Source organism: Neomonachus schauinslandi, chromosome 15 (assembly GCF_002201575.2).
Source record: "Neomonachus schauinslandi chromosome 15, ASM220157v2, whole genome shotgun sequence".
In the NCBI taxonomy this organism is placed as follows: domain Eukaryota; kingdom Metazoa; phylum Chordata; class Mammalia; order Carnivora; family Phocidae; genus Neomonachus; species Neomonachus schauinslandi.
In genome coordinates this window covers 23,099,565-23,124,110 of record NC_058417.1, presented here as the reverse complement: position 1 = coordinate 23,124,110, position 24,546 = coordinate 23,099,565, and the positions used below count along the sequence as shown (strand labels likewise).

The window sequence follows — 24,546 nt, the reverse complement described above, 5'->3', positions numbered from 1 at the left end:
GGCAGGGAGTCTGCTTCTCCCTCTGACCCTCCCCCCTCTCATGTGCTCTCTCTCTCTCATTCTCTCTGTCTCAAATAAATAAATAAAATCTTAAAAAAAAAAAAAAAAACTAAACTAAAAGCAGCCAAAAATGGTTAGCCGTGACCATTACAATGAGGCATGTTGGACCCCATCTTCTGAGTACAGTGAGTCGTTTCTGAATGAATGGCTTTTCTCCATTTAAAAAATATATTTAGTGCTACTGTAGCTGGCCTCCTGTCAGCTGTGGGTACCTAATGGTAAACAGACACACTCTATACACTGAGAAAGACATCGAGAGAGAGAGAGAGAGAGAGAGAGAGACTGAGATTTTTAAAAACTATTATTATAGACTTTTGAGGGAGTATATGTTCCGTGAGTTTCCACATAGAGTTATGTAACCACCACCACAATAAGGATTCCAAACAGGTCCATCCACCCCAAAACACTCCCCCATGCTTCCCTGCTGTTGAATGCTTCCTCCATCCCAATCCTTAGCAAACACTGATTTGTTTTTCCTAACTATGGTTTTGCCTTTTCCATAATGCCATGTAAGTGGAATCATACGGTATGTAAGTTTGAGAGTGGCTTCCTTCACGCAGCACAATTTTCTTTCTTCTGCTTGCTTTAGGTTTCTCTTATTTTTCTAGAGCTTAAGTTTGGAATTGAGATTATTGATTTGAGACCTTTCTTCCTAATTTCTCATGCTACAAATTTCCATCAAAGCCCTGCTTTAGCTGCACTTATACGTTTTGACATGTTGTATGTTTGTTTTTGTTCAGTTTAGACTATGTTCTAATTTTTTAATATCTCCTGAGACTTCCCCTTCGATCCAGGGATTACTTAGAAGTATGTTCGTTTCCAAGTATTTAGAATTTTTATTTCCCAGTTATTGATTTCTGGCTTCATTCCTTTGTGGTCAGAGATCATATTGTATATAATTTTAATTCCTCGAAATTTGTCGAGATTGGTTTTATGATCCAGAATATGGTCTATTTACTCTATGATTGGTTATGAGGAAAGAGTAAGTGTTGAATCTCCAACTATAATTGTATGCTGATCCGCCATCTCTCTTTGCAATTCTACCAGTTTTTGCTTCATGTAGTTTGAATATTTGTTGTTAGGTATATAGCCATTTAGGATTACTATGTCTTCTTTGTGTGTTGACCTTGTCATTCTATAGTGTCCTTCTTCCGTGCTGGTAAATATCCTCGCTCTGGGGTCAGTTTTGTCTGATATTAATATAGCCACTCCAGCTTTCCTTTGATTAATATCTGCATGGTATTTTTTTGTTTTTTGTCCTTTTATTTTTAACTTACACTATTTACTTAAAATGGGTTTCTTATACACAGCAAATAGTTAGGTTTTAAGGGTTTTTTTTTGTGTTTAATTTTTTTTTTTAACATCCTGACAATCTCTTATAACTAGCATAATTTAGGTCTTTTGAATTTAATTGTTGACATGTTTAGATATAGGGCTACTGTTTTATTATTTGTTTTCTATTTGTTCCCTATGTTTTTCATTCCTGGTTTCTCTTTTCTTCTGGTTTAGCTGAGTATTTTTTTGTATTCCATTTTAAGTTACCTATTAGTTTTTTTACTGTATCTTTTGTGTAATTTTTAAATGTGGTTTCTCTAGGGATTTCAAAACACTTCACTTTTCATAGTCTGTTTAGGATTAATATTTTATCACTTCAAGTGAAGTATAGAAATCTTACTACCATACAGATCCCTATACCCTACCTCTTATAATTTTCATATGTACTGTATCTACATTCACTAAAACCTCATCAGACAATGTTGTGGAAGTGAAACTTACATTATACATGTTATAATGGGCTCAAGATGAGAAAATAATCGATTATATTTACCCAAATAGTTCCCATTTCTGTTGCTCTTCTTTCATTCCTGAAGTTTCAAATTTCCCTTTGGGGTCAACGTCCTATTAATAAAATATTATCATATCAAGAGGTTAAATAACAGGGCGCCTTGGGTGGCTCAGTTGGTTAAGCGACTGCCTTCGGCTCAGGTCATGATCCTGGAGTCCCAGGATTGAGTCCCGCATCGGGCTCCCTGCTCAGCGGGGAGTCTGCTTCTCCCTCTGGCCCTCTCCCTCTCATGTGCTCTCTCTCTCTCTCTCAAATAAATAAATAAAATCTTTAAAAAAAAAAAGAGGTTAAATAAGAAAAGCAAGAGGGAGAGAGAAAGCAATTGTCATCACTCTCTTGCTGCCGGGACCACACTTCCTCTGGACAGAGAGAAGAGTTTTCTCCCTGTAGTGTTAGGCACCGGCCTGGCTGCAAGAGCCCCTGCCCCAGTGGGCTTTCCAAGGGGCTGCTGTGGGGGAGGGGAGAAGCAATAACAAACGGAATTTCCCCCACTGTCTGACCTACAGGGCCCTCTTCGCTTTTCCTAAAGCAGGAAATAGCTTTTCTCTTTTGGTCTGCATCTGGTCTGCAGGTCCAGGTCTCTGTCTGCTTGGAGTCCAGGCCAGGAGAGACCAGAGGGGGGAAATGGCAAACTTAGTGCCAGGTTGGTGGTGCTCTGAGTTCTCCTGTCCCTCGCTCATGGTCCTGTTTACTCCTTCCCTTCATGACAGCTGCATCTGGAGTGGAGAGATAGGACCAGGACTGGAAGGAGAGATGGATTTGTATTTAACAGACAGGGGCGTGGATTTATAAAGGCTGGAAAAGTGCTTCCATGGGGCACGCTAATTTAGGGAGAAATTCTCTTTTCTTCTACAGTGTGGTGGCTAAAAGGCGGCTTCCTTGGTTTGAATTTTTGCATTCACTTTTGTAGATGAAATTTAGAATCATTTTGTCATTTAAAAAAATCTTATTTTGATATTGATGGAAATTTAAATTTATAGATTTGAAGAGAGGTGGTCTTTTTATAATAATTGAGTCCTTCCATCTAGAACATGGTATACCTTCTCTTTTTAATGTCTTCTTTTGTGACCATTGAAAAATTTTTAGTATTTTTTACAAAATATTTGCATTGGCTTTGTTTAAATTTATTCCTAAATATTTTATTTTCTTGTTACTCTTGTGAATGGAATCTTTTTTGACATAAAAAAAACACATTCGTTATTGCTGACATACAGAAGAGCCACTTGTTTGGGCATATTTGTAAACGGCTACCTTAAGAATTTTTTTTTTTTTTAAAGATTTTATTTGACAGAGAGAGACACAGCAAGAGAGGGAACACAAGCAGGGGGAGTGGGAGAGGGAGAAGAAGGCTTCCCGCCGAGCAGGGAGCCTGATGCGGGGCTCGATCCCAGGACCCTGGGATCATGACCTGAGCCAAAGGCAGTCCCTTAACAACTGAGCCACCCAGGCACCCCCTACCTTAAGAATTTAAGAACTTTTATGAGGTCTATTATTTTCTGAGTTGATTTTCTTGACTTTCGGCAAATAGTGATTTGTGAATTCAGTCTCTCAGACTGGTGTTCTACAAATAACGGTAATTCAGAAACTCTCTTCGAAAAAATTTCTTGGAAAATTCTGTCACTGGTTTAACCATCTCCTTGGCCATTAAATCTTGTATAGTGTTAGGTAATAATCCTGATGACTGGCTTGCTTGTGTCGATTCTGACTTTTTAAGCAAAGGCACTGATAGGTATATTTTATGCTGTTAACGAAGTATTTTTTATTTTTAAAAAAGAATTTTGATCAGAAAAGGACATTGAACTTTATCGAATGCTCTTTGGGCCTCCATAAAAATGACCATTTGGGTTTTCTTATTTGACATGTTAACGTGATAACATTTTGTTAATAGATCTGCTCGTTCTAAAAATGCCAGCATTCCTACAGTAAATCCTAGCTGGTCACAGAACCAACTGCAGAACAGTAGTTCACAAGGGAAGGCTTCTGCAAATGATCCAAGCTTCTGCAGCTTTGCCTTCTTTCTGCAGAGGGGTCTACCACCCCCACCCCCCGCTCCCCGCATTTGTGCCATGAGCTGTTGTTGCTGATGGCCTTGCTGTAGTCCTTGGGTGTGCTGGACAGGAAAGGCAAATGAATGCTGAGTATCCAAGACTTTGGCCCCAACCCGAATATAATGCCCTTGTCCACGGGAGCTGAGGATCCCTTTCGTTTCGACCTGAAGACTCAAGCTTTGTACTAAAAGCAGACAGAGGCTCCTTCCCCAAGATCCCACTCCAATCTCTCTCTAATGAGGAGACAGACATTCAAGCCCAGGAAAGACATCAAAGAAAAGCATTAACGAGGGCACCTTTTCTTACTGAGCGCCTGCTCTGTGCTCCAAGCCAGATGCTCCACTCATATCACGTGACCTACCCCTGACACTCTGAGGTACCGCTCTCCCCAGCTTCCAGAGGAGAGGTCAAGTAACTTGCCCACGGATGTCGTTATTAAGTTGCAGCTTTGTCCTTTAAAACTCAGGTGTAATTCCAAAGCTTGTGGAAACTGGATCGGTAATTTCTCACCGGCCCTCAGAGATAGGTCATGAAGCAGAACTAGGGAAGGGGTTACTGCTGCCCTGTTAAAACTGTGGCCTCCCACACATCTGGTCCTTTCCCTGGTCCATGGGGGACCTGTAGGGGCAACATGCACGGCAGGATACCAAGGTCCTGGGGCAGTGCCTCTCCCACACGGCTGGATTCAGCTTCCCGAGGCAGCCCAGGTAACACCTCACCTGAAGGAGCAGTCAGGACAACCCAGCTATTTGTCATCACGAAAGGTCATGGTGTGTTGAGAGTATTTCTGTCTAGCCCTCTGAAAATTCAAGGAAAATAAATATCTGACGTTTATTGAGTACCAGAAGCTATTCTAAGAACTTTCCACACATTAACTCATTTAATCATTGTAACATCCTTATGAGGTAGTCACTCTTATCCCCATTTTACAAGATGAGAAAACTAAGGCACAAAACGTTCACAGATAGAAAGCGGCAGAGCCAGGATCTAAGCTCAGGCTCTTGACCACTGCACTGTATTAAGGAAGTGAAGGCCAAGTGAACCAGAATAGCTAGAACTCACAGAGCTCTTATGTGGGGTTCTGCTCAGGGTCAGCATTCATGCACAAATGTCAGAATCAAGGAAGCCCTTGCCCTGGTATCCCATGGGAGGTTTCTGCTGCCCTGTAATCACCACAGGACCCCTGCTTTCCCATTAACTAATACCACAGGAGAGGTTACAACGTGTGCCTTCCTCAAGTTCTAAAAGTGGGTAAAAATTAGGGAGTTTCTTTTAGTGGTCACAGAAAAGGTTCAAAAGTAAGTGAGGTGTCCTAATGCAGTCAGTTTGTTAAAAACGAAGGCTCTAGCCATCTGTACCTGGATGACCCCTTCTCCAATTTTTTTAAATATCAAAAGACAGTTCAGAACTTAGCATTCTGAATGAGGATTCAGAAGTGGAGCTGAACTTTCTATTGTTTCTGCATCAGACTCAGTTCTAACTCTTCATTGTCTGCATGGCCTCCCTTCAGGATGGCAGCTTTCCTGAGGCCCCGGCCACGGGCGTCTGAGGGAGCTCCGGCCCCTGGGTTACCCCCGCAGTGCCACAGAGAGAAGTCAGCAGCCCATCCAGGCAGGAACTGTACCCTGATACCTAGAATTCCTAGCAGCTGACCGCTGGTCTTTCCCTGCATATGGACTCACTAACATCTGGAGACCTAGAAACCTTTACGGAAGGGAAAGGTTTTGTTTTTGTTTTGTTTTTAAATGAGATTTAAGATAAATAGCAAATCATCAAATCAAACCATTCAAAGTCTTTTCACAAATATTTTATCAAGAAACTCACCAGTGAGAGCCCCCCAAATAGTGGCTATCTACGCCACATTTTTGCTTTTATGGAAGTGACAAGTAAATGAGCTGCTACTAAGGATGTATCCCTTCAAGAGAAGGTTTTGAGATTCATCATCAGATCAGTACAGTTCAACTTGGGCCCCAGGCCTCTGTAACAATTCGTGTCCAGAACCATCCCCAAAGAAAAGCAAATTTAAAGAATGTTTTATAGGGGTGTTTTACTGTACCTGTGGTCTATTTCTTTGGAAACTGATTGGTATTCTACCAATAGAAAAGTGGGCCTTCAGTTGCCGGACTACTCTGTTTCCCAAACTGCCTGGGCAGCACTTCCTGAGCAACCAGCAACACAGTGGAGGGAAAAGAGCAACTTAGGGGCAAAGGAGAAATGCTGAGGACACATGTATGGCCTAAAATAGATATTTTAAGCTAAATAACAATAGTTAAATAATGTATCGCCAAAACCTTTTCAACGTATCTTGATTCTTATTTATCCCAGATCAAATATAAGTATGGAATAATTTTAATTGGTTCTTTTATGTATCTAAATTCTTACCTGAAATCAATTCTCACAAACTGTTGGAGGCTAAGAGATGAATGCAAAATTTAAATGTAAATAATTCTTCAGTGAGAAGTGACTTTTATAAGTGCTTAGACATGATCAAAATGTAATTTAAAGGGCGCCTGGGTGGCTCAGTTTGTTAAGCGACTGCCTTCGGCTCAGGTCATGATCCTGGAGTCCCGGGATCGAGTCCCACATCGGGCTCCCTGCTCAGCAGGGAGTCTGCTTCTCCCTCTGACCTTACCGCCTCTCGTGTTCTCTCTCTCATTCTCTCTCTCTCGCTCTCAAATAAATAAAATCTTTAAAAAAAAAAAAAAAATGTAATTTAAAAACCTTTCTTTCTAACCATCTAAATTAAATAATTCTTTTTTAAAGCACAAATTCAAAGGTGACAAAAACCACCATCAATTGAGGATAGGACCACACTTTCCCACGGGACATCAGGGAACAGAGACAGAAATAGGTGTTACAGCCAGGGTGAAACAGACACGGGCCTATTCAGGCAGCCTCTCTGTGCCGGGGGTCAACGCTTCTGTGAGTGGGTTGTGGGGAGGCGTGGAGAGGCTTCCAGGGTTGGTACTGGGGAGCTCAGTGCAGTGGCTATTTACCAATCTGTAAGGAACTTTTCAGTATTTTAGCAACTGAAGCAGCTACCCCAGTGCAAACTGGCTGAACTCAGCTCTGTGGGAAGCTTTCTATAAGTGCAACTTGATCTGAAAACAGAGGAGACTGCGGACACGCTATTTTTCATTACTTTATTATAAAAGAAAAACAATTCCCAGAGACACAATACACAACATTCTAATCCCTAAATTCCTTTGTTTTTTGTCTCTACCTTCTGAGGCTAAATGCCCTTCACGACCGCCCAGTCTGCTCGGCCCACACTCAACCCTGTCTCCCAGCTCCGGCTGCACAGGTCAGAGGCTCCAACAGTCTGGACTGTGGCCAATGCCGCGGAACCACTCTCTAAAGTGGTTGAGCCCTTGAGAAAAATTTAGATAGACACTAACCTATTCTAAAAAAAAGTGAACGGGTTGTTTCTGCCCCTAAAATTAAATCCTGATACTCAAGCTTGGGTCTTTCTATTACCACTCGACACTTGGAAGTATGGCGGACTATTCACCGACTTGTTAATTCTGGGAGCGCTATTTGGGATCCAGACGAGTCAAAATAAATGGTGAGGATATCTTCTAAAAAGCCCATGATGGCCCTCCTGGCTGTGTCGCCCGCCAGTGCCTGGATGCTGCTTACGTGCTCCAGGGCCCTTCTGACCAGCTGGTCTCTTTCATGCGAGCTGTGGGGTGCTCCAGGGTCCTCTCCTTCTGCTCCTGATTTTAGAAACTGTAGGATAAAGGACTGCACCATGTCGCCATTCAATTCAAGGGTTTCTCTGATGCAGGGCAGGTCTGAGGCGCTGGCCAAGCTCAAGAGGTGAATCAGTGCCTGGCAGATCTGGGTCCGTAGGCTGGCACAGTACTTGAATTCCAGAAAGTCTGTGGTGTCTTCACTCTTCTGCAAGGCAGTGACCAATGCATTCCAGATCTGAACGTACTGGTCAACAGACCCATAGTGCTCTCTCTTGCTCGGGATGGAAAGGGCAGTGGCGGATCTGATGCGCACTTTGAAGTTCTTGCATGATGTCACAACTGACGTCAAGGCGTTGTAGGCCTGGGAGGTCCACGGGGCTGTTCCTAGAAAGAATCCACTGGCATTGAAACAAATGAAGGCTTAGAAATAAACAGGGGAGAGGGAGGGGGCAGAGGAAGCACACACACTAGTGCTCAAGCTAATCACTATGTTTTCACTTAATTCTCACACTAACCTTATAGGATTAGGGTGACCAATGCTGACTGTGTGATTCTGGGGAAGGCGCCGAGTAATGACTCCCAAACTTTCCATTTCCCTAAACAACCCTGCCACACGCTCGGGGCCTCTGCTACTCGCTCCTCTAAATGGGGACTTTGGCAACCATGGAAGAGGCTTCTTCTCTGGGAAGAGGCTGTCCTGAGGGCATAAGGCTTGGTGGAGGAACACAGACTGAATTGTAGCCCCACTTGTTCTCTCAGTCGGATGCTTCTGAGTAGTGCGCACCTGCACAATTGTATGCCCAGCCTTGTTCATGCTGACAAAAGAATATTTCTTCACCCACATTAGCATCCAGACACTGCTCTGGACACAGCAAGTCATGCATTTTATTGCAAAGAGAAAGAAAATACTATTTAGGCAGTGACTGGGGAACGGAGTATTCAGATTAACCAAAGGTGCAACTGTCTAATTTTGAGATCATGATGCCCAGATTTCTGTCTTCTCTCCCTTCCCGATGGTTTCAGGAAATCAGCCTGCTTTCTTCCTCATCAGCGCTACCACTCCCCACTCCATTTTGGCGGGGCGGGGGGGGGATTCTTTTTCCTCAAGATGGGAAGCAGAATAGATTTCAGCTTCCCTAACTCTCCTAGCCCCTCCCAACTTCTCTGTTGCCTTTGAAGACAGGCAAGCAGACATGCACCTTAACGAGCTCCAACTCCACAGGTCACGTTAGGCTATTTCTTCCATGGAAAAGCAGAGAAGCTACTTCTCCATTGGCTCCCTTTTATTTTTTTAATTAAGTTTATTTATTTATTTAAGTAATCTCTAACACCCAACGTGGAGCTTGAACTTATAATCCTGAGATCAAGAGTCACATGCTCTTCTGACTGTGCCAGCCAGGTGCCCCTTGGCTGGGAGCTCTTGGCAATAAAGGGGAGCAGAGCCAGATTTCCCTAACCTGACGCATGCCCTGCTGGTCCAGAATGGATTTAGCTCCCCAGGAACACACCTTGTTTCAAACCCTGTCACAGAGACAAACGTATAAAGCAAATGCTGGTAAGGAAAGTGAATGGGCTTTGGAAGCTACGACCCACATGCCTAAGCAGCTATTAGCCACCGATGTTCTATCACGGTACACGGCAGGTCATTACTTCGATGCCCTCCTTCTATGCAGCAGCCCACTTCGGTACCAAGGGCTGACATGGGATTTCCAATTTCTACCCTTTCTTCCATGCCACTTTTTCTCCTTCATTTTTACCCCCTGCTGTTAAAACAACATACGCCCTTGTAGAAAATTTAGGAAGTGAAAGCAGAAAAATATCCTACTCATCATCCCTTCCAGAGGCAACCACTGTTATTAATTAGGTTAATTTCCTTTCAGTCCTTTTTTCTACCCATTCATTGAGATCATGCTGTAGAAACAATTTCATATCCTGTTTTAATTTGCTTAACATCAGAACTACTTGACCAGATTATCAAAAACTTGTAAACATAATTCTAAAAGATCCCTTTGAGGGGTGCCTGGGTGGTTCAGTTGGTTAAGCATCTGCCTTTGGCTCAGGTCATGATTTCAGGGTCCTGGGATCAAGCCCCACATTAGGCTCCCTGCTCAGCGGAGAGTCTGCTTCTCCCTCTCCCTCTGCCCTTCCCCCTTGCTCGTGCTCTCTCTCTCTCTCAAATAAAATCTTAAAAAAAACACCCATCCCTTTGAATATATATACTATGATTTATCTCAACCATTCCCCTAAACTTGTGTGTTCGGAACGGTTCCATTTTTTTCTAACACTGTGATAAGTAGCAATGTGAGGAACATCTTCAATAACAATGTAGACTGGTGTGTGTTGTCCTAGGGCCCTCCACCAGAGAGAAGAGGGAGACTTTCTTACCTAATGGAAGAGCAGGATTTTTAAATACATTCCCCATTGCATAACAGGCATTCCATCGGACTTTCATGGCAGCCTCAATTAGAACAGTAGAAATTAGGGCCTGGATGGACTCCTCAATGATTTCAGCAAACCTGGGCTTTTCTATATGAGATGGCTGCAAAAAATGAAGCAAATTTCCAAGGGCCCGGACTGCATTGCTTTTTACCTAGAAAAAAATGTAAAAAAAAAAACAAAAAACAAAAAACAAAACAGCATTAGAAATCTGCTTTGCCAAAATGATGTTACAGAAAGTATTTTAAAAAAATCCAGGAAGTCTTAGACATCTTAAAGCAAGACAGCCAATGAGACAAGCAGCGTGTAAAGGTGTAGCTTCTTGAGACTCTGTAAAGGTCTTGTGTGGTGAACAGCCTGTGCCATCAGAAAGGTGAGGTCCTCCACAGCTCCTCACTGATGTCTTTAGAGTAGACTTCAGAGAGCTCTGTCTTCCTCGTTTTGCAGAGATGGTATGGAAGGCCCAGGGGCAATAGGGCAAAGCTGGCTTACAGCAAGGTGAGGAGGAGAGCTGAGGTTTCAAAATTCCAGTCTAGTACTTTTCCATTAGAGTCTCAATCTTTGTAGCATACTAGAATCATCTGGGGAGCTTTCTTTTTCAGAAACCAATTCCCAGGTCCTAATCCCAGAAATTCTGAACCAATGAGTCCAAGGCAGGGTTTCGTAGGTTTTCAGAATCACTGTGCTAAGTTAAGTACTCAGTACGGGTCAGATGCTATGCTAGGTGCTTCAACACAAGCAGCTCCAAGGCCACTGAGATTCCACGTCCAAGATGAGGAAACTGAGCTTCAGAGAAGTTCAATAATACACCAAACGTCACCCAGCTACTAAAGGGCAAGCCAGGATTTGAACCATGTCTGCCTGACCCTAAAACCCATTTCTATGCTTTCAATTTATTAGTCCAACCAGGGATATTCAAAGCCAAGAGTTGCTCATCCTTCTGACTTGTTACTTCTACTTAAAGATTTTTTGGAAAAAACCAAAACAAAACAAAAGCAGATTAATCTTAAAACAAACATGGGCAGATCATGGAGTGGTATTACAAACAGCAATGATATTTTTCAGGACACAGGAGACAGGAGAGAAACCGTGCAAGGTGGAGTAGGCCACATTGTACCCTCAGTACTCTCTCAATCTCCTCTGAACAGGGATAAATTTGGTGGGACAAAACCATAATACGATAAGTATTGAACTGAGAAATACTAGTGCTGTGAGTCTACCTTGTCTTTATCCCTGGATGCTTCTATAGCTGATCGCAACATCTTCAGGAGCAGAAGACCAGAGAACTCTTCTTGGAAACTTGGGTCTGGTGTCTCCCTATTCCATCCAAAGCAGGCAAAACATGTTGAATGGTAAAACCCAGTTAAACATACACATATACACATACATTCACTTAGTATAACTATCAAAAATTTGGGAAAACAGCTCAACAAATCTGTTCAGATTATACCAAGAACTTATAGTTTATACCTTTTGACCCAGTAGGTCCACCTCTAGGAATGTGACCAAAAAGTGTATCTCAAAATAAAGATTTCATGCACCAAAATGTTCACTGCATATCAAAGCCTAAAATAATGCAGATGTTTGGTAACAGGGGAGCGGTTAAATGATCACTGCACCGTGATGACTGTCTAACAGTAATTCACATCTATAAAAGTTGGGAGAATGCTTATACACATTATACGTGAGAGCTCAGCAATGAAAAGCAGGACGCTATCATATGAGGAACAACAGCTGCCTCCAGGGAGGGGAGCAAGGTAGGAGCAAGGCTTTAGACTGAATGCCTCTTTTGTATTGTTTGAATGTTTTTAACCTATGAATATATTACTTTAAAAAATTATAAATTTGACATTTAAAAAGCAGTGCAACTATTACCATGGTTTTGAATTTCTACTTCTATATTGTCCACATTTTCTATAATGTGGATATATTACTTATATCAGCATACAGTATTAAATATATATACATACACACACCAACACACACATATATAAAGAACAACTTGCTAATTTTTGGGAGGAGGGGGGAGAGGGAGAGAGAGAATCCTAATCAGGCTCCACACCCAGCATGGAGTCCAATGTGGGGCTCAATCTCACAATCCTGAGATCATGACCTGAGCTGAAATCAAGTCAGACACTTAACTGACTTGAGCCACCCAGGAGCCCCACAACTTAATTATCTTATTACTTGAAGTAACAGAAAACAAAACAAAGCAGGAAGACTGACTACCCAATATGGGAGAATTACTGTTAGTTTTTTTTTTTTATAGTAGAGATCAAAGATATCTTCCAGGGACCTCAGTCTCAGAAGTCACCCAGGGGAAATGAGTTGAGTCACGTACATGTTGATAATCAGAGTGTCTGTCAGGTTGCCCAGGGACCAGGCTGCTTTGGCTCGGACATTCAGAGATTTGTCTTGAAGTGACATCAATATTGCATTTGCTGTGTCTGCAACAAATATGACATCCTATAAGATAAAACAAAACACCGTAGTTACTTGACAAGCTCACACGGCTGCTTGGAATTCTGATATTTATTTTCTGAGAAAGATTTAAGTCTTTACCACAAATTTCTATTTGAAAATCAACATTTATTTATTCAATTTACTGTTCAACTATATTACAATTTGGACACTCACTAAAACCTGAGAGGGGGGTCTCCCATGATTTTGGTATGTGCCATGCACACCCAAGGAGCCTATGGATTTTGCTCTTGTTGAACATCTTATAACCTGGTCCGTGACAGTTATCTGTAAATTCTGTGCTTAGACTGACTGCCACCTTGGGAAAGGATGTTGACAATGAAATGCATTTCTAAAATACACTCTAATTACACACTTCTCAGGGAGATAAATGTCACAGCTAAGAGTGAAGGAGAAATTTATTTCCTTCTTAGTAAAAATTTTATCAGCTCTCCAAATTATTACTATCACACGGTAATGTCCCATTTCTTTCTTTTTTTTTTCCCCAATTATTCATTAATTTAAACATCACCTGGGCACCGAGGGTCCTGGGCAGTACAGGCATTACCATATTTTATAAAGTTGCAATTAAGGAAACCAGATTAAAAGCAATGTCATGTCCTTTACCATCCAGCTCTATATGCACCCAAAGCACTCTCGCTCTGGCCCATCGCAGGCACGGGAGGGCAGGGCGGGCTCGCTCTAACCTGTCTGAGGCAGGGGAAAAGCACATAGACTCCAAGGGCCCGCGAGGTTGCAGCTTTCACTAATCGGTTCTTGCTGTCATTCAGCCCAAGCAGCATGGTGATGCACAGGATCTGCTTGTCACTCTGCAGTGAGAAAGGTTGGCAAAGGAAAAGCGAGACTGAAAGAACTATGAGCCACTGTCCTCGACAGGCAATCGTGATGAGTCTGTATCTGAGTTCATATTTGGGAGCTGAACACAACTGAGACCTTGAAGTTATCTCGGCAGAGAGCAGAGGTTCACTTCGGACCCCAGCATTGGGGAGTGTTTGCACACACGGCATCTGTGACCTTTAACCTTGACCACAACGCGACCCGGGTCACTGTATTCTGCTCCTTCGTGAAAGCTAAGAGCAGACACAAATGCCACTGGGGACTACAGAAAGGAAGCCGCCAGAATACCCTGTCCGGCGGTGGGCACCAGCCAAGTACGGCCACACACTTCACGTTATTCATCACGTTGTGCCCATTTTATAGAGGATAAAACTGTTTTACAGAAGTTAAGATCATCAGAGAGGTGGAGAGTGGAAGAGCTGGGACTTAGACCCAGGTCTTCTTAAGTTTTGGCTTCGAAAGCTTTCGGAAATGTCTCTCACCTCCAAGCCTCTCCCCCCACTTCCGCCACCCGCCCTCTAAGCACAGGGAGGAAAAGCTCTCCCGAGACGTTAAGATTCTAAGTTTTATCACCGCCCTTGCCCCCCACTCAAGTAGACTGAGCCCCCTTTTCTCAGAGAGCATGTTGAGTACTGGCTCAAAATGAGAAAGACTCTGAATCAGACTGAAGCTTGGATACTCATGGCGCCACTCAGGGCTGAGGAAACACTCCCTGGGTTACCGGCAGGCTGCTGAAGGCTTCGGGCAGGACGGAAGACAGGGCGTCACAGGCGCTCGCCTGCAGGGTCGGGTGCTCGGAATTCTGCAGGGCTCTGGGCAGAGGGCCGTTCAGCAGCATAGTCCAGAACGTCACCACCTGGAACAGGGGCACAGTCAAAGCCGTGGCCCAAGAGCCAACAGTGGACCCAACTCGACGCGAACACTACCATGGGGGCTGTAGTAACCAAACGTCCTTCTGTGAAGCAGCGGCTTTTTCTAATGCTTCCGGTAGTCCTTCCACAGCAATGGAAGGGGCTTCAGAAAACGATGACTGCATCCTTCCACTTGACCGACCAGGAAATGGTCTGCTACAGTCAGGCGGCCAAAGAAGATGATCGTGAGGAGAAGGGGGAAGATGATGGTGGTCACGGCAGCAGCCACTGCTCTCAGTGCCTCACACAGATCTACCCACTGCAGTCCTCAGCGCAACTAAACCAAGTACGTGTCATCATCTCCACCTTCACACAAGGAAACTGAGGCACGAAGAGATGGTGTAACTTGCTAATGGGCGTCAGGGTCCTGCAGAGCCCAGAGGCGGGTGCCAGAGTCCAAAGAGCGCGGGATCCAGAGGCAGAGCTGGATCCTTCAGCGGCTGCTTCCCGTCTCTGCAACCTCGGGCAAGTCACCAAACCTACGTGTAGCTTCCTCTTCAGGAGAACAGGGCAAAGCTGTCTACTTGGCAGAGTGTGGGTGAGAGGAAAATGTAACGCTATGTGTGAAGTTCCTCACATAGGGCCCAGTGCATAATGGAGACTCTTAAACTGAGCAGGGGGCTGTTGTGAGCACTATGAAAACTGAACTCACTTTAAAGATCTCAAGGTAGGCACCCGCAGAGTACCTTGAACAGTTTCCTTCCCATGCTTTCTAAAAACCCGGGGATTTCATGTGCATTTGCAAATCTGTCTGTGGTTTGGTACCTCTACTTTCTGCCCCATGGATTTAGTCCTGAGTTTTACCATGTATCCCACAGCCCAGTTCTATCCTCCCCTGAATTCCAACTCCTAGAAACCCAATCTGGACCTTTCCCACCCCAAACCAGAAGACTTTGGACAGGTATGCTTGCCAGCCTCCAAGATGGCCCACAGTGATTCTCGCCTCCTATGTTAAGGAGATGGCCCTCCGCCCTCACACTGGCTAGAGCTGACCTGTGTATCCAGTAGGGGGCTGTGGAAATGACAATGTGAAATTTCCAAAGCAAGGTCATAAAAACACTGCAGCTTCTGTCTTGCTCTCTCTTGATTCTCTTGCTGTGGGGGAAGCCAACTGCTGTGTCAGAAGGACACTCCTGCAGCCCTCTGGAGAGGTCCTCATGGGGAGGAGGTAAGCGAGGCCCACTGCCAAAAGCCAGTGCTAACGTGCTAGGTATGTGAGTGAGCCCTATTGGAAGAAGATCCTCGAACCCGTCAGGTTCAGTGAACTGCAGCCCTTGCCGGCATCCTGACTGCAACCTCAGAGAGACCGGAGCTAAGCTACTCCCAATTCCTGGGCCACAGAAACTATGTGAGAGAATGTATGTTGTTTTAAGCTACTAAGTGTTTTGATAATTTACTACTCAGCAACTGACAAGTAATATAGCAAGTGTATCCCTTTTATACAGATAAAATAATACACAAATGTGAATAGAAGAGTCTTGCCTAAAAGTCACTTGACAAGCACGGGGAGAAGTCTGGATGCAAACTCAGGTCTGTCTGAGCAAATCAACTCATCTCCCTGTGAATGGTGACATTCTAGCTTTAGTGGCAGTCTCGGGAAAGGACTAGGGCTAGGTATTCTTAATTCCTTGCAAGGATGATGGAAGTTGCAAAGGGAAAAGAAGTGGCAGGATGAGGAAGGCAGGAGGAAAACCCATCACTTATGGCAGGGTCACGTGTTCACACCTCCAGAGGACGGGCACAGTGTGGGGACAGCAGCAACCACCTAAGATCTCAGGACTTTAATGGGAACCACGGGGGCGCAGCAGAGAGGGAGTTAAGGGAACTGACGTCTATCGAGCACCTACTATGTGCCAGCATCTTTACATTTCAATCTTCCAACAGCCCCAGGAGTTAAAGATTATTATTCCTCCTTATGAGGACACTATGCTCATACACCCATTAATGGTGCTTCCTAGATTTGATCTCCTGTCTTCTGATTCCAAATGCTTGTCTCTTCCCATCTTTCCAGTCTGCCTCTTGGGCAGGATGAATAACCAAACTAGGTTTTATGCGGAAGAAACGTTGGTGTTTCAAATTGCTGGCTGTATGTTACACATAATTCGACCACACACGGAACTGCAAAGAAACTGAAGCGCAAATAAATCCTATTCGTGCTATTATCATGTCAGCACAGATTATAAACTAGTTTTTGATACTGGAAGAAGTCATGCTGTTTACTTCACTTTCTCACTGAGCCTCAAAACTGACTGAAGCACTAAGAAAAGAGAAAATGGTGAACTGACACGTACTCACCAAGGTGACTGGCACTCTCTGATCAGATGCTATGGTAGAGTCTGGTTTATACTGTTGTATTAAGCCTGTACCCAGTTCTTCCAGAAGCTGCCGAGGTAAAAGAAATAGATTATCAAAGCACAGTATTATAATTATGGAGGTAGAAAACCTCACTTGTTTGGAGATGACCTCAGATCAAGGGGAAAAACAATTTCCGACTGAATTTTCTTTCCTTTCTCAGCAACTCCTATGTCAGAGGCATTCTTTCAGGAACAAAATCACCAGAAATATATTGGTAATTTATCACCAGATGAATTCTTTGGGTTTTTGTATTAGAGGTGAAAATAAAGGAATGTATGACTTTCCCTACCTGAAACCTCTGTAAGAAACCTCAGAATGGACAGACATGCAGCAGAGGGAAGAACATAAAGGAAGAGAAGAAAAAAGCAGGTGGCTGTTCATGAAAGTTACCTTTGCTCCATGAAGCTGAATGGACGGATCTGCTTCCCCCATGCACTTGCAAATCACCTCTCCAAGCTCCATTAAGTACACTTGAGCCATTGAAAAGTAGCCCCTGGCCAGATGAGCCAACACCTGCAAAGGGAACAGAGGAATAACCCCCAAGATCTGAATGCCATGCGGGGCTGCAACATCCAGAAAAGTGCTTTCATATTAATAGACATCACTCACACTTAACAAGGGGCAGGATTCTAATGTTGAATGAAATGAACAACCATAATCTTTATTTTATGACTGAAATCAATTAACTGTATCATATAATTTCATGGTGCTCTACAATTTGTGAAATGTGTTTCATTAAGACTGGCAATATTATTTAAGCCTGGGAACAATTTTCTGAGACAGGGACTAATCGAGTACTTCAGCTGAAGGAGCTAAGGCTGAAAAAGTTTAAGGTTACAGGGCATATTTAATATCAACCAGACAATTAGCAGCAGAGTGCAGAACCAAACCCATGTCTTAGATCACAGCTGAGTACAGAAGAAGCGAGTACGTTAATCTAGGATCGTTTTCTTCCTTTGAAGGAGCAATTATCTTGTTGTCTCTAAGCAGACAGAAGATGAAAGAGAAGTTACGGAGAATTACACACTTACTTAAAATTGCAGAAATCAAAGACGAACTGTGCAATTTCTTTCGGAGTTACTATATAATCTAGCGTACCCACCTGTCACATAAAAACGGAGGTGACTAAAATGGCTTGCACCAAAAAGGACCGCATCTGACACTTACAACCAAGTCTTCTCCCAACCTCCACCAAAAACAAAACAACGGAGCACTCACACCTGAAATACAACTCCCACTAACACCACTGGCCTGCGGCTCGGTTTTACATTATTTTCATGAACTCACTCCTCACAATCCATCACCCTGTGAAGGCAGAATGATTACTTCCATTTCAGAAATGAGGAGCTGAAACCTCGTACCTGTAAGGCCTCCAGCCGCATGGGGGATGGTTCATAGGTGCTTCCTGCCGCAGAGCCAGCATCGCTACCTGAACAGGAATCCTCCTTGGGCAGTACAACAGTGGAAATGCAGAGTCGGATGAGCCAGCAGGGCTCCGAAGACCCCTTAGGGGAGCTAACTGATGCTTCCTCCAGAAAGGGTCCTGAGGAGGCTTTCTTCCACCAGTCAGGAGTGCCGAGGTGGGGAGTCGCTGAATTGCTATTGAGTCCGGAAGAACAGGGCTGCTGTAAGAGCAGCAGGACTTCAGGTAAAGGCGCGTGAGTGGACACGATGGCTCCCAAGAGAGTGAGGCTTGACACTCGAACATTCACATCTGTCAAAGTTAGCGGGAATCACTATCACTGTGGGGTCATAATTACCCCCGCAGGCTACGAAGAGTTAGAGCATCCTTGGTTAACCTGCATCGAATTAAACCTCTAGCCCTAACGTCTGGCTTAGAGAACTACATGGGACAGAAACAGAAGTTCAACAACACTGTCAAGAGACTATCTGGCAAACTGAGCACGTGAAACGTGCTGGAAGACAACCCTCTGGGCCTCATCCATACATCAGTGTGGTGAAAGAAAGAAAGGGCTGATGGGATGGTTCTAGATTAGAAGAGACTAGAGTGACAGGATAATGACACGCAATGCACGAACCCGGAATGAACCCAAGTTCTTACAAAAAACAAGGAAAGACTCTTTGAGACATATGGGGAAAATCTGAATGTGGAGCAGATACCAGATGATACTATGGGATCAATGTAATTTTCTTAGGTGTGAGAATAGTGGTGTGTTTTTTAGGAGATTGTCTTTATTCTTAAAAGATGGGTGCTGAGGTATTTAGGATGAAATATCATGTCTGTAACTGACTTTTTATTTTTATTTTTAAAGATTTTATTTATTTATTTGACACACAGAGAGAGATACCAAGAGCAGGAACACAAGCAGGGGGAGTGGGAAAGGGAGAAGCAGGCTTCCTGCTGAGCAGGGAGCCCGACGAGGGGCTCGATCCCAGAACCCTAGGATCATGACCTGAGCCGAAGGCAGACACACAACGACTGAGCCACCCAGGCGCCCCTGTAATTTACTTTTTAAAAATTGTTTAAAGATTTTATTTATTTGAGAGAGAGTGAGAACATGAGCAGGGGGAGGGGCGGAGGGAAGAGGGAGAAGCAGGCTACCCGCTGAGCGGGGAGCCCAAAGTGGGGTTCGATCCCAGGACCTGAGATCATGACCTGAGCTGAAAGCAGACGCTTAACAGACTAAGCCACCCAGGCGCCCTGTAATTGACTTTCAAATGGTTCAAAAATACACATATTTATACGCACATATGTATACACAAGGACACAGACACACATATGCAGAGACAAAGCCAACATGACAAATGTTAACAACTGTCAAGCCTAGATAGAGGTATGCAGATGTTCACTGTACTAGTCTTTCAAATTTCTGTGGGTTTGACCATTTTAATAATAAAAATGCTGGAGGACAAAGCCAGACACTTGGAAGGGGCTTTTGAGACCTGATCCACTCCCCTCAGTTTGCAGATGAAGAAAAGCTGGTGCAGGGGAATGATCAGGAGGACACTGAGCCCAAAGACTTGGGTTGTTTCAATCTTACTTCTGCCACTAACATGATGAGAGACCTCAAGGCAGGATTTATCTTTCTGGGTCCCATTTTACACATTGGTGAAACAAGTGAATTGGACTTAGTTTACATGTGATTACCTCATTTAAGCCTTATAAACATCTTATGAGGTGGGTCTACTTCTTCCTGTGAGGAGGAAACGAGGCTCTGACAGAGCCGCAGTTCTGAGATGGCAGAAGTGGGACTGGGCTGCAGACCCTCAGCCTGACTCCAGGTCCACCAGCCCTCCCACAACGCCACAGAAACATCGCCACCTCCTTCAAGTACTAGAATTCACACTGAAAAACTTAACTTACCAGAATGTGGTCTGATCCTAAAGCTTGCAAGCAAAAGGAACAACTATTCTCCAGGCAAGTGCTACAGCACATATATATTTTGTGTGGGAGTAAGCCAAGAAACAACACGAAATAAGACTCTGTAGCCAGTGGGGACTTGAGGCTCTGGAATTTTATCCGAACTTCAGAGGAGATAATGTTAAAGAAGTTAGGTTTTATATTCCAGTTTTTCTTTCCAAAAAGAGAATGATGTCTCTGACTGTCCACCCATCCTTACTTCTTCCTATTTTTTCTTAAAGATTTATCTATTTATTTTAGAGAGAGAGTGCATATAAGTGGGGGGAGGGATAGAGGAGGGAGAGGGAGAGAGAATCTCAGGCAGACTCTCCACTGAGCATGGAGCCTGATGTGGGGCTCAATCTCATGACCCTGAGATCAGGACCTGAGCCAAAAATCAAGAGTCAGATGCTTTACCAACTGAGTCACCCAGGCACCCCCATCCATCCTTACTTTTGCCTGAAGGATATGAACTGTGTATTATATACCAGAGGGGGCTCCCCGGCACTTGGCTCACCCCTAATTCTAAAGTCACTGCACTGAAGTAGCGAAGAGCCAGTAATCTTTACAATTAATTCTCCACCTCACTTCCTTCCAGTGGTGTCTACTGGGGCTTCCGAGGTCAAAAGTGGGGTTCTGGCAATAGCTCGTTTCCCCAAAAACTTGAGAATAAGCAGGGATATCTTAGAGCTATAAAAATGCTCTAAATACTTTTTAAACTAATAATCTAGATTTGATTGATATAAAAAAGCAACTGGCTTTAAACTACCACCAACCTTTGTGGCGAATATAAGGCTTTATCTGGTTCCAGACTTTGGTCAACAGGCTGAGTTTCAGACGGTTGTACGGTGAATTTGATACTAAATTCGCAAGGCACTGCAAAATACAAGAAGAGCCCATCAACAGGTCTGATTAAGCCACAGCACAGACACAAACTTTACAGCATTAAAGAAGAAAAGTCTTCATCCTTATTTGAAAATCAGTCTTTTTCTTTTTTGTCCTTTTTTTTTTTTAGGGGAATAGCACTTGTATTCTCATTGGTACAACTTAATACTAAAAATAGGAGTATTTTTAGTAAATCATTTATTTGGATATACAGAGATTATAGGTAAGATCAAACAAGTAGGCACAACAGGATAGCTTTAAATAAAATCACCAGTTAGAGTTCCAAATAGGATATCTTTAAATAAAATTAGTACTTAGTTATATTCTTAAGTCAAATTACTTTTGGACAATATAAAACATTATACGAAATTGAAACAGACAAAACCCCTCCAGAACCTATGGATAACTTGGCACGTTTACCTTAATTATCTGAGTTAGGGTCTGTGAGGATGACTCAGCCACCAGGGCTAACAAAAGACATCTGTGCAATTCTCTGATGCTGGATGCAATCATCACGGAGAAGGGAGTGAAAGCCCTTCTGTGGTCACTGGTATCTTCAGCAACAGAAAGAAACTGCTTTGAGCCTTCCAAGATGGCAGATAAAACTTGCAGAGCACATGCACGTGTCTGAAATTTCAGGATGATTCCCATCAGTTAGTTAATAATCAGGAGTCAAATCCCCTTCTTCCTATTTTCGTTTTTAATTTTCAAAGTATTTTGGATCATTTTCACTAGGAAAAGAGGTATTAGGATTATCTATCAGGTCCTAAAAGTAGCCATGAACTAGGCTCCTTGCACCCCCACTTTAAAAAAAAAAACAACTTATATCACATTGCTGTTAGGTTTCCTTACAGTAAGGAATAAATCTAAGCTACACCACAGTACAAAAACCTGAAATCATGAACATGAGAATAACTTAAAGAAAAATTAGAGGCCTTGTTTATTCAAGCATAAGGCCAAGGGAAAAGAGAAAGCGAAATAGCTCATGGGGTAGAAAAAAAATACATGAGTCTAGAGTCTGTTTTACATCAAACATGCTGCTTTATATGGTCTCCTGAAGCATCCATGAATGCTCAAAGTTAATTAAACAGGATATTAGGGACTTTGTGTACATTCAACTTGGCAGGCATCATTAGTGATCCAACTTTTCAGAAACATTCTTAGGTACAGAAATGAACACTGCCTGCAGTGAGTCTCTGATAATCAAAGAAAGGAAAACTATTAACTGTAACCTTACAGAAGGAAAGGAAAGTATGTGCCCCTTTGTCAATGATCTGCTGTACTTGTCAGGAAAAGGGTCACTGGAGCAATATTGTGTTTATAATGTTAAAAGATGACTTTCAATTGGCACTTGGATGATTCTGTGGTATTAAAAATCAGGAAAGAAAAAAAAGAAATAAAAAGAAAGCCAATTAAACCAAAATGGAATGTAGGTGATAAATGTAGGACTAATAATGCAATATTGTACCCTCTTTGGCCAATCCCCCAAAATGCCAATTAAACACTGTCAGATATTTTTAAAATGGAGACTCAACATAATCTAGGGGCACCTGGGTTGCTCAGTTGGTTAAGGGTCTGCCTTCGGCTCAGGTCATGATCCCGGGTTCCTGGGATTGAGCCCCACATTGGGCTCCTTGCTCAGCAGAGAACCTGCTTCTCCCTCTGCCCCCCCACCTGCTTGTGCTCACTCTCTCACTCTCTCTAATAAATAAAATCTTTAAAAAAGATAATAATTCTAATCTAAATATTTGCTCATCATGAAGCATATCTGAGTTTGGTGTGAAAAAGGTTTTCCAGAAAATCTTCAACTATATCACCTCCAAGGAACAAGGAAGGAATAAATCATTTTTGCACGCCTTTTGTAGAGTGGACTCACAAACAAAAAAACTGCAAATTTACTGCTTTGAAAATAAATCTGTAGTACAGCAATATGAGTCTCTGGAATTAAGCATAATCACTGAAGTTAGGAAGTTGACAATGTATTAGGAAATTATGTGTGTGCACACACGTGTGTGTTTGAGAGACCATGCATGAGAAAGAACTCGTGCACAAGTCACAAGTCAGCTCACCCAAGAAAGACTTAGATCAGGGGCTGGCAAACTTTTTCTGCAAAGGACCAGTAGCACATACTTTATATTTTAGACTTTGTGGGCCCAAGAGTCTCTGTTGCAACCACACAGCCATAGTAGAAAAGACACTAAATAAAAAATAAATAGGACTATGTTCCAATGAAGTTTTACTTATGGACAATGAAATCTGAATTTCATATAATTTTACAATCATGAAATATCATTAAAAAAAAAAACATTTAGGGCGCCTGGGTGGCTCAGTTGGTTAAGCGACTGCCTTCGGCTCAGGTCATGATCCTGGAGTCCCGGGATCGAGTCCCGCATCGGGCTCCCTGCTCGGCAGGGAGTCTGCTTCTCCCTCTGACCCTCCTCCCTCTCATGCTCTCTGTCTCTCATTCTCTCTCTCTCAATTAAATAAATAAAATCTTTAAAAAAAAAAAAAAACAACATTTAAAAGCATAGAACTATTCTTAGCTCATGGGTCATACAAAAACATACCTTGCCAACCCCTGATTAGTTGGCTGATTTGAACTGAAAAAGGTAGATGTTGTTAAACCTCCATTTCTTCAGACAGCAATTAAAAACCACGATTCCAACAGCTCGCAAACCAATTACAATTAAAAACCAAGTTGTGGAGAGAGATGAACTTATGCTCAAAAGTCAAAGAATTTTAGCTCAATTAACTTTGGTACCCTAAGAGGGAAAAAAGTTTCCATGACCATCACAGATGAAAACAAAAGTAATGTCACTGAAATATATCACTGAGGTATGAAATCTATAAAAAATGTGATATATCAAATTATACTTCTCATAGTTCTGACTTAAACCCTGTTTAACATATCTTTGTTCCTAAAAAAAAATGCTATTTATGACATTGAATTTCATTCAAGTTCTGCTTCACTGCCTTTTACATCAATATTTCATATACTGTTTAGCAATTCTGATCAGCACTTTCAGCAGAAATTACTGATGTGCAAGCAAACTGTAAGAGGTATAGCTCTCCAGAGAATTCATTTTGTTAAGTTTTTATTATCTGAATATTTGCAATTATGGATGAAGACTTTTCAATCTGATAAACATCAGCGTGCTCCATTTCACCAGTGGGTGGTTTCACTCCCTTGGACATGTAGTCTTGTTCAAAGGTAATGAAACTGGAAAGCATTTTCCCTTTTTTGCTACCTATGGATGTAGCAGAAATGTCTGCTAAGGTAGCTCAGTCAATCCTTATGCTTTCCTTTTCTCATGTTTGTTTGGTCTCAATCTTTCTGGGAGGGTGATAAAGAAGTCACTGCTGGGAGTGGGTAGCAGTGAGGTTTCGAAGCACCTGGATGTTCCCTTCTTTGGCTTCGTCCCAGAACTGATTATTCTGCACACATGTTCAAGGTTAATTTTATTTGACTCCATTTCCAGAGTTCGTTGCCTTTAGGGTGGAGGCATTTGAACACTGTGTCGGGGTCTCTAGATCTGGAGATATCCAAGCCAAGGTCATCTGTTCTTGGTTGGCCTTATGAGAGAAAACCTGATTATTTACCAATCCGTGCTTTACTAGTTATGCTATCTAC

General features: G+C 42.9%; 1 protein-coding gene across 1 annotated transcript in view; it reads right to left on the bottom strand.

Moving 5' to 3' along the window:
* Positions 1-7,086: 7,086 nt before the first annotated feature.
* Positions 7,087-24,546, bottom strand: part of HEATR6 (HEAT repeat containing 6) — a 32,961-nt gene continuing 15,501 nt past the window's right edge. The window contains exons 10-20 of the mRNA XM_021704000.1: positions 21,336-21,542; positions 20,807-20,906; positions 18,031-18,383; positions 17,060-17,182; positions 16,610-16,696; positions 14,125-14,259; positions 13,253-13,375; positions 12,427-12,551; positions 11,306-11,402; positions 10,035-10,239; positions 7,087-8,033 (exon numbers count right to left, since the gene is read on the bottom strand). Of these exons, the coding sequence (XP_021559675.1) occupies positions 7,462-8,033; positions 10,035-10,239; positions 11,306-11,402; positions 12,427-12,551; positions 13,253-13,375; positions 14,125-14,259; positions 16,610-16,696; positions 17,060-17,182; positions 18,031-18,383; positions 20,807-20,906; positions 21,336-21,542 (2,127 nt within the window). The 3' untranslated portion in view covers positions 7,087-7,461. The remainder of the gene's footprint in view (positions 8,034-10,034; positions 10,240-11,305; positions 11,403-12,426; positions 12,552-13,252; positions 13,376-14,124; positions 14,260-16,609; positions 16,697-17,059; positions 17,183-18,030; positions 18,384-20,806; positions 20,907-21,335; positions 21,543-24,546) is intronic.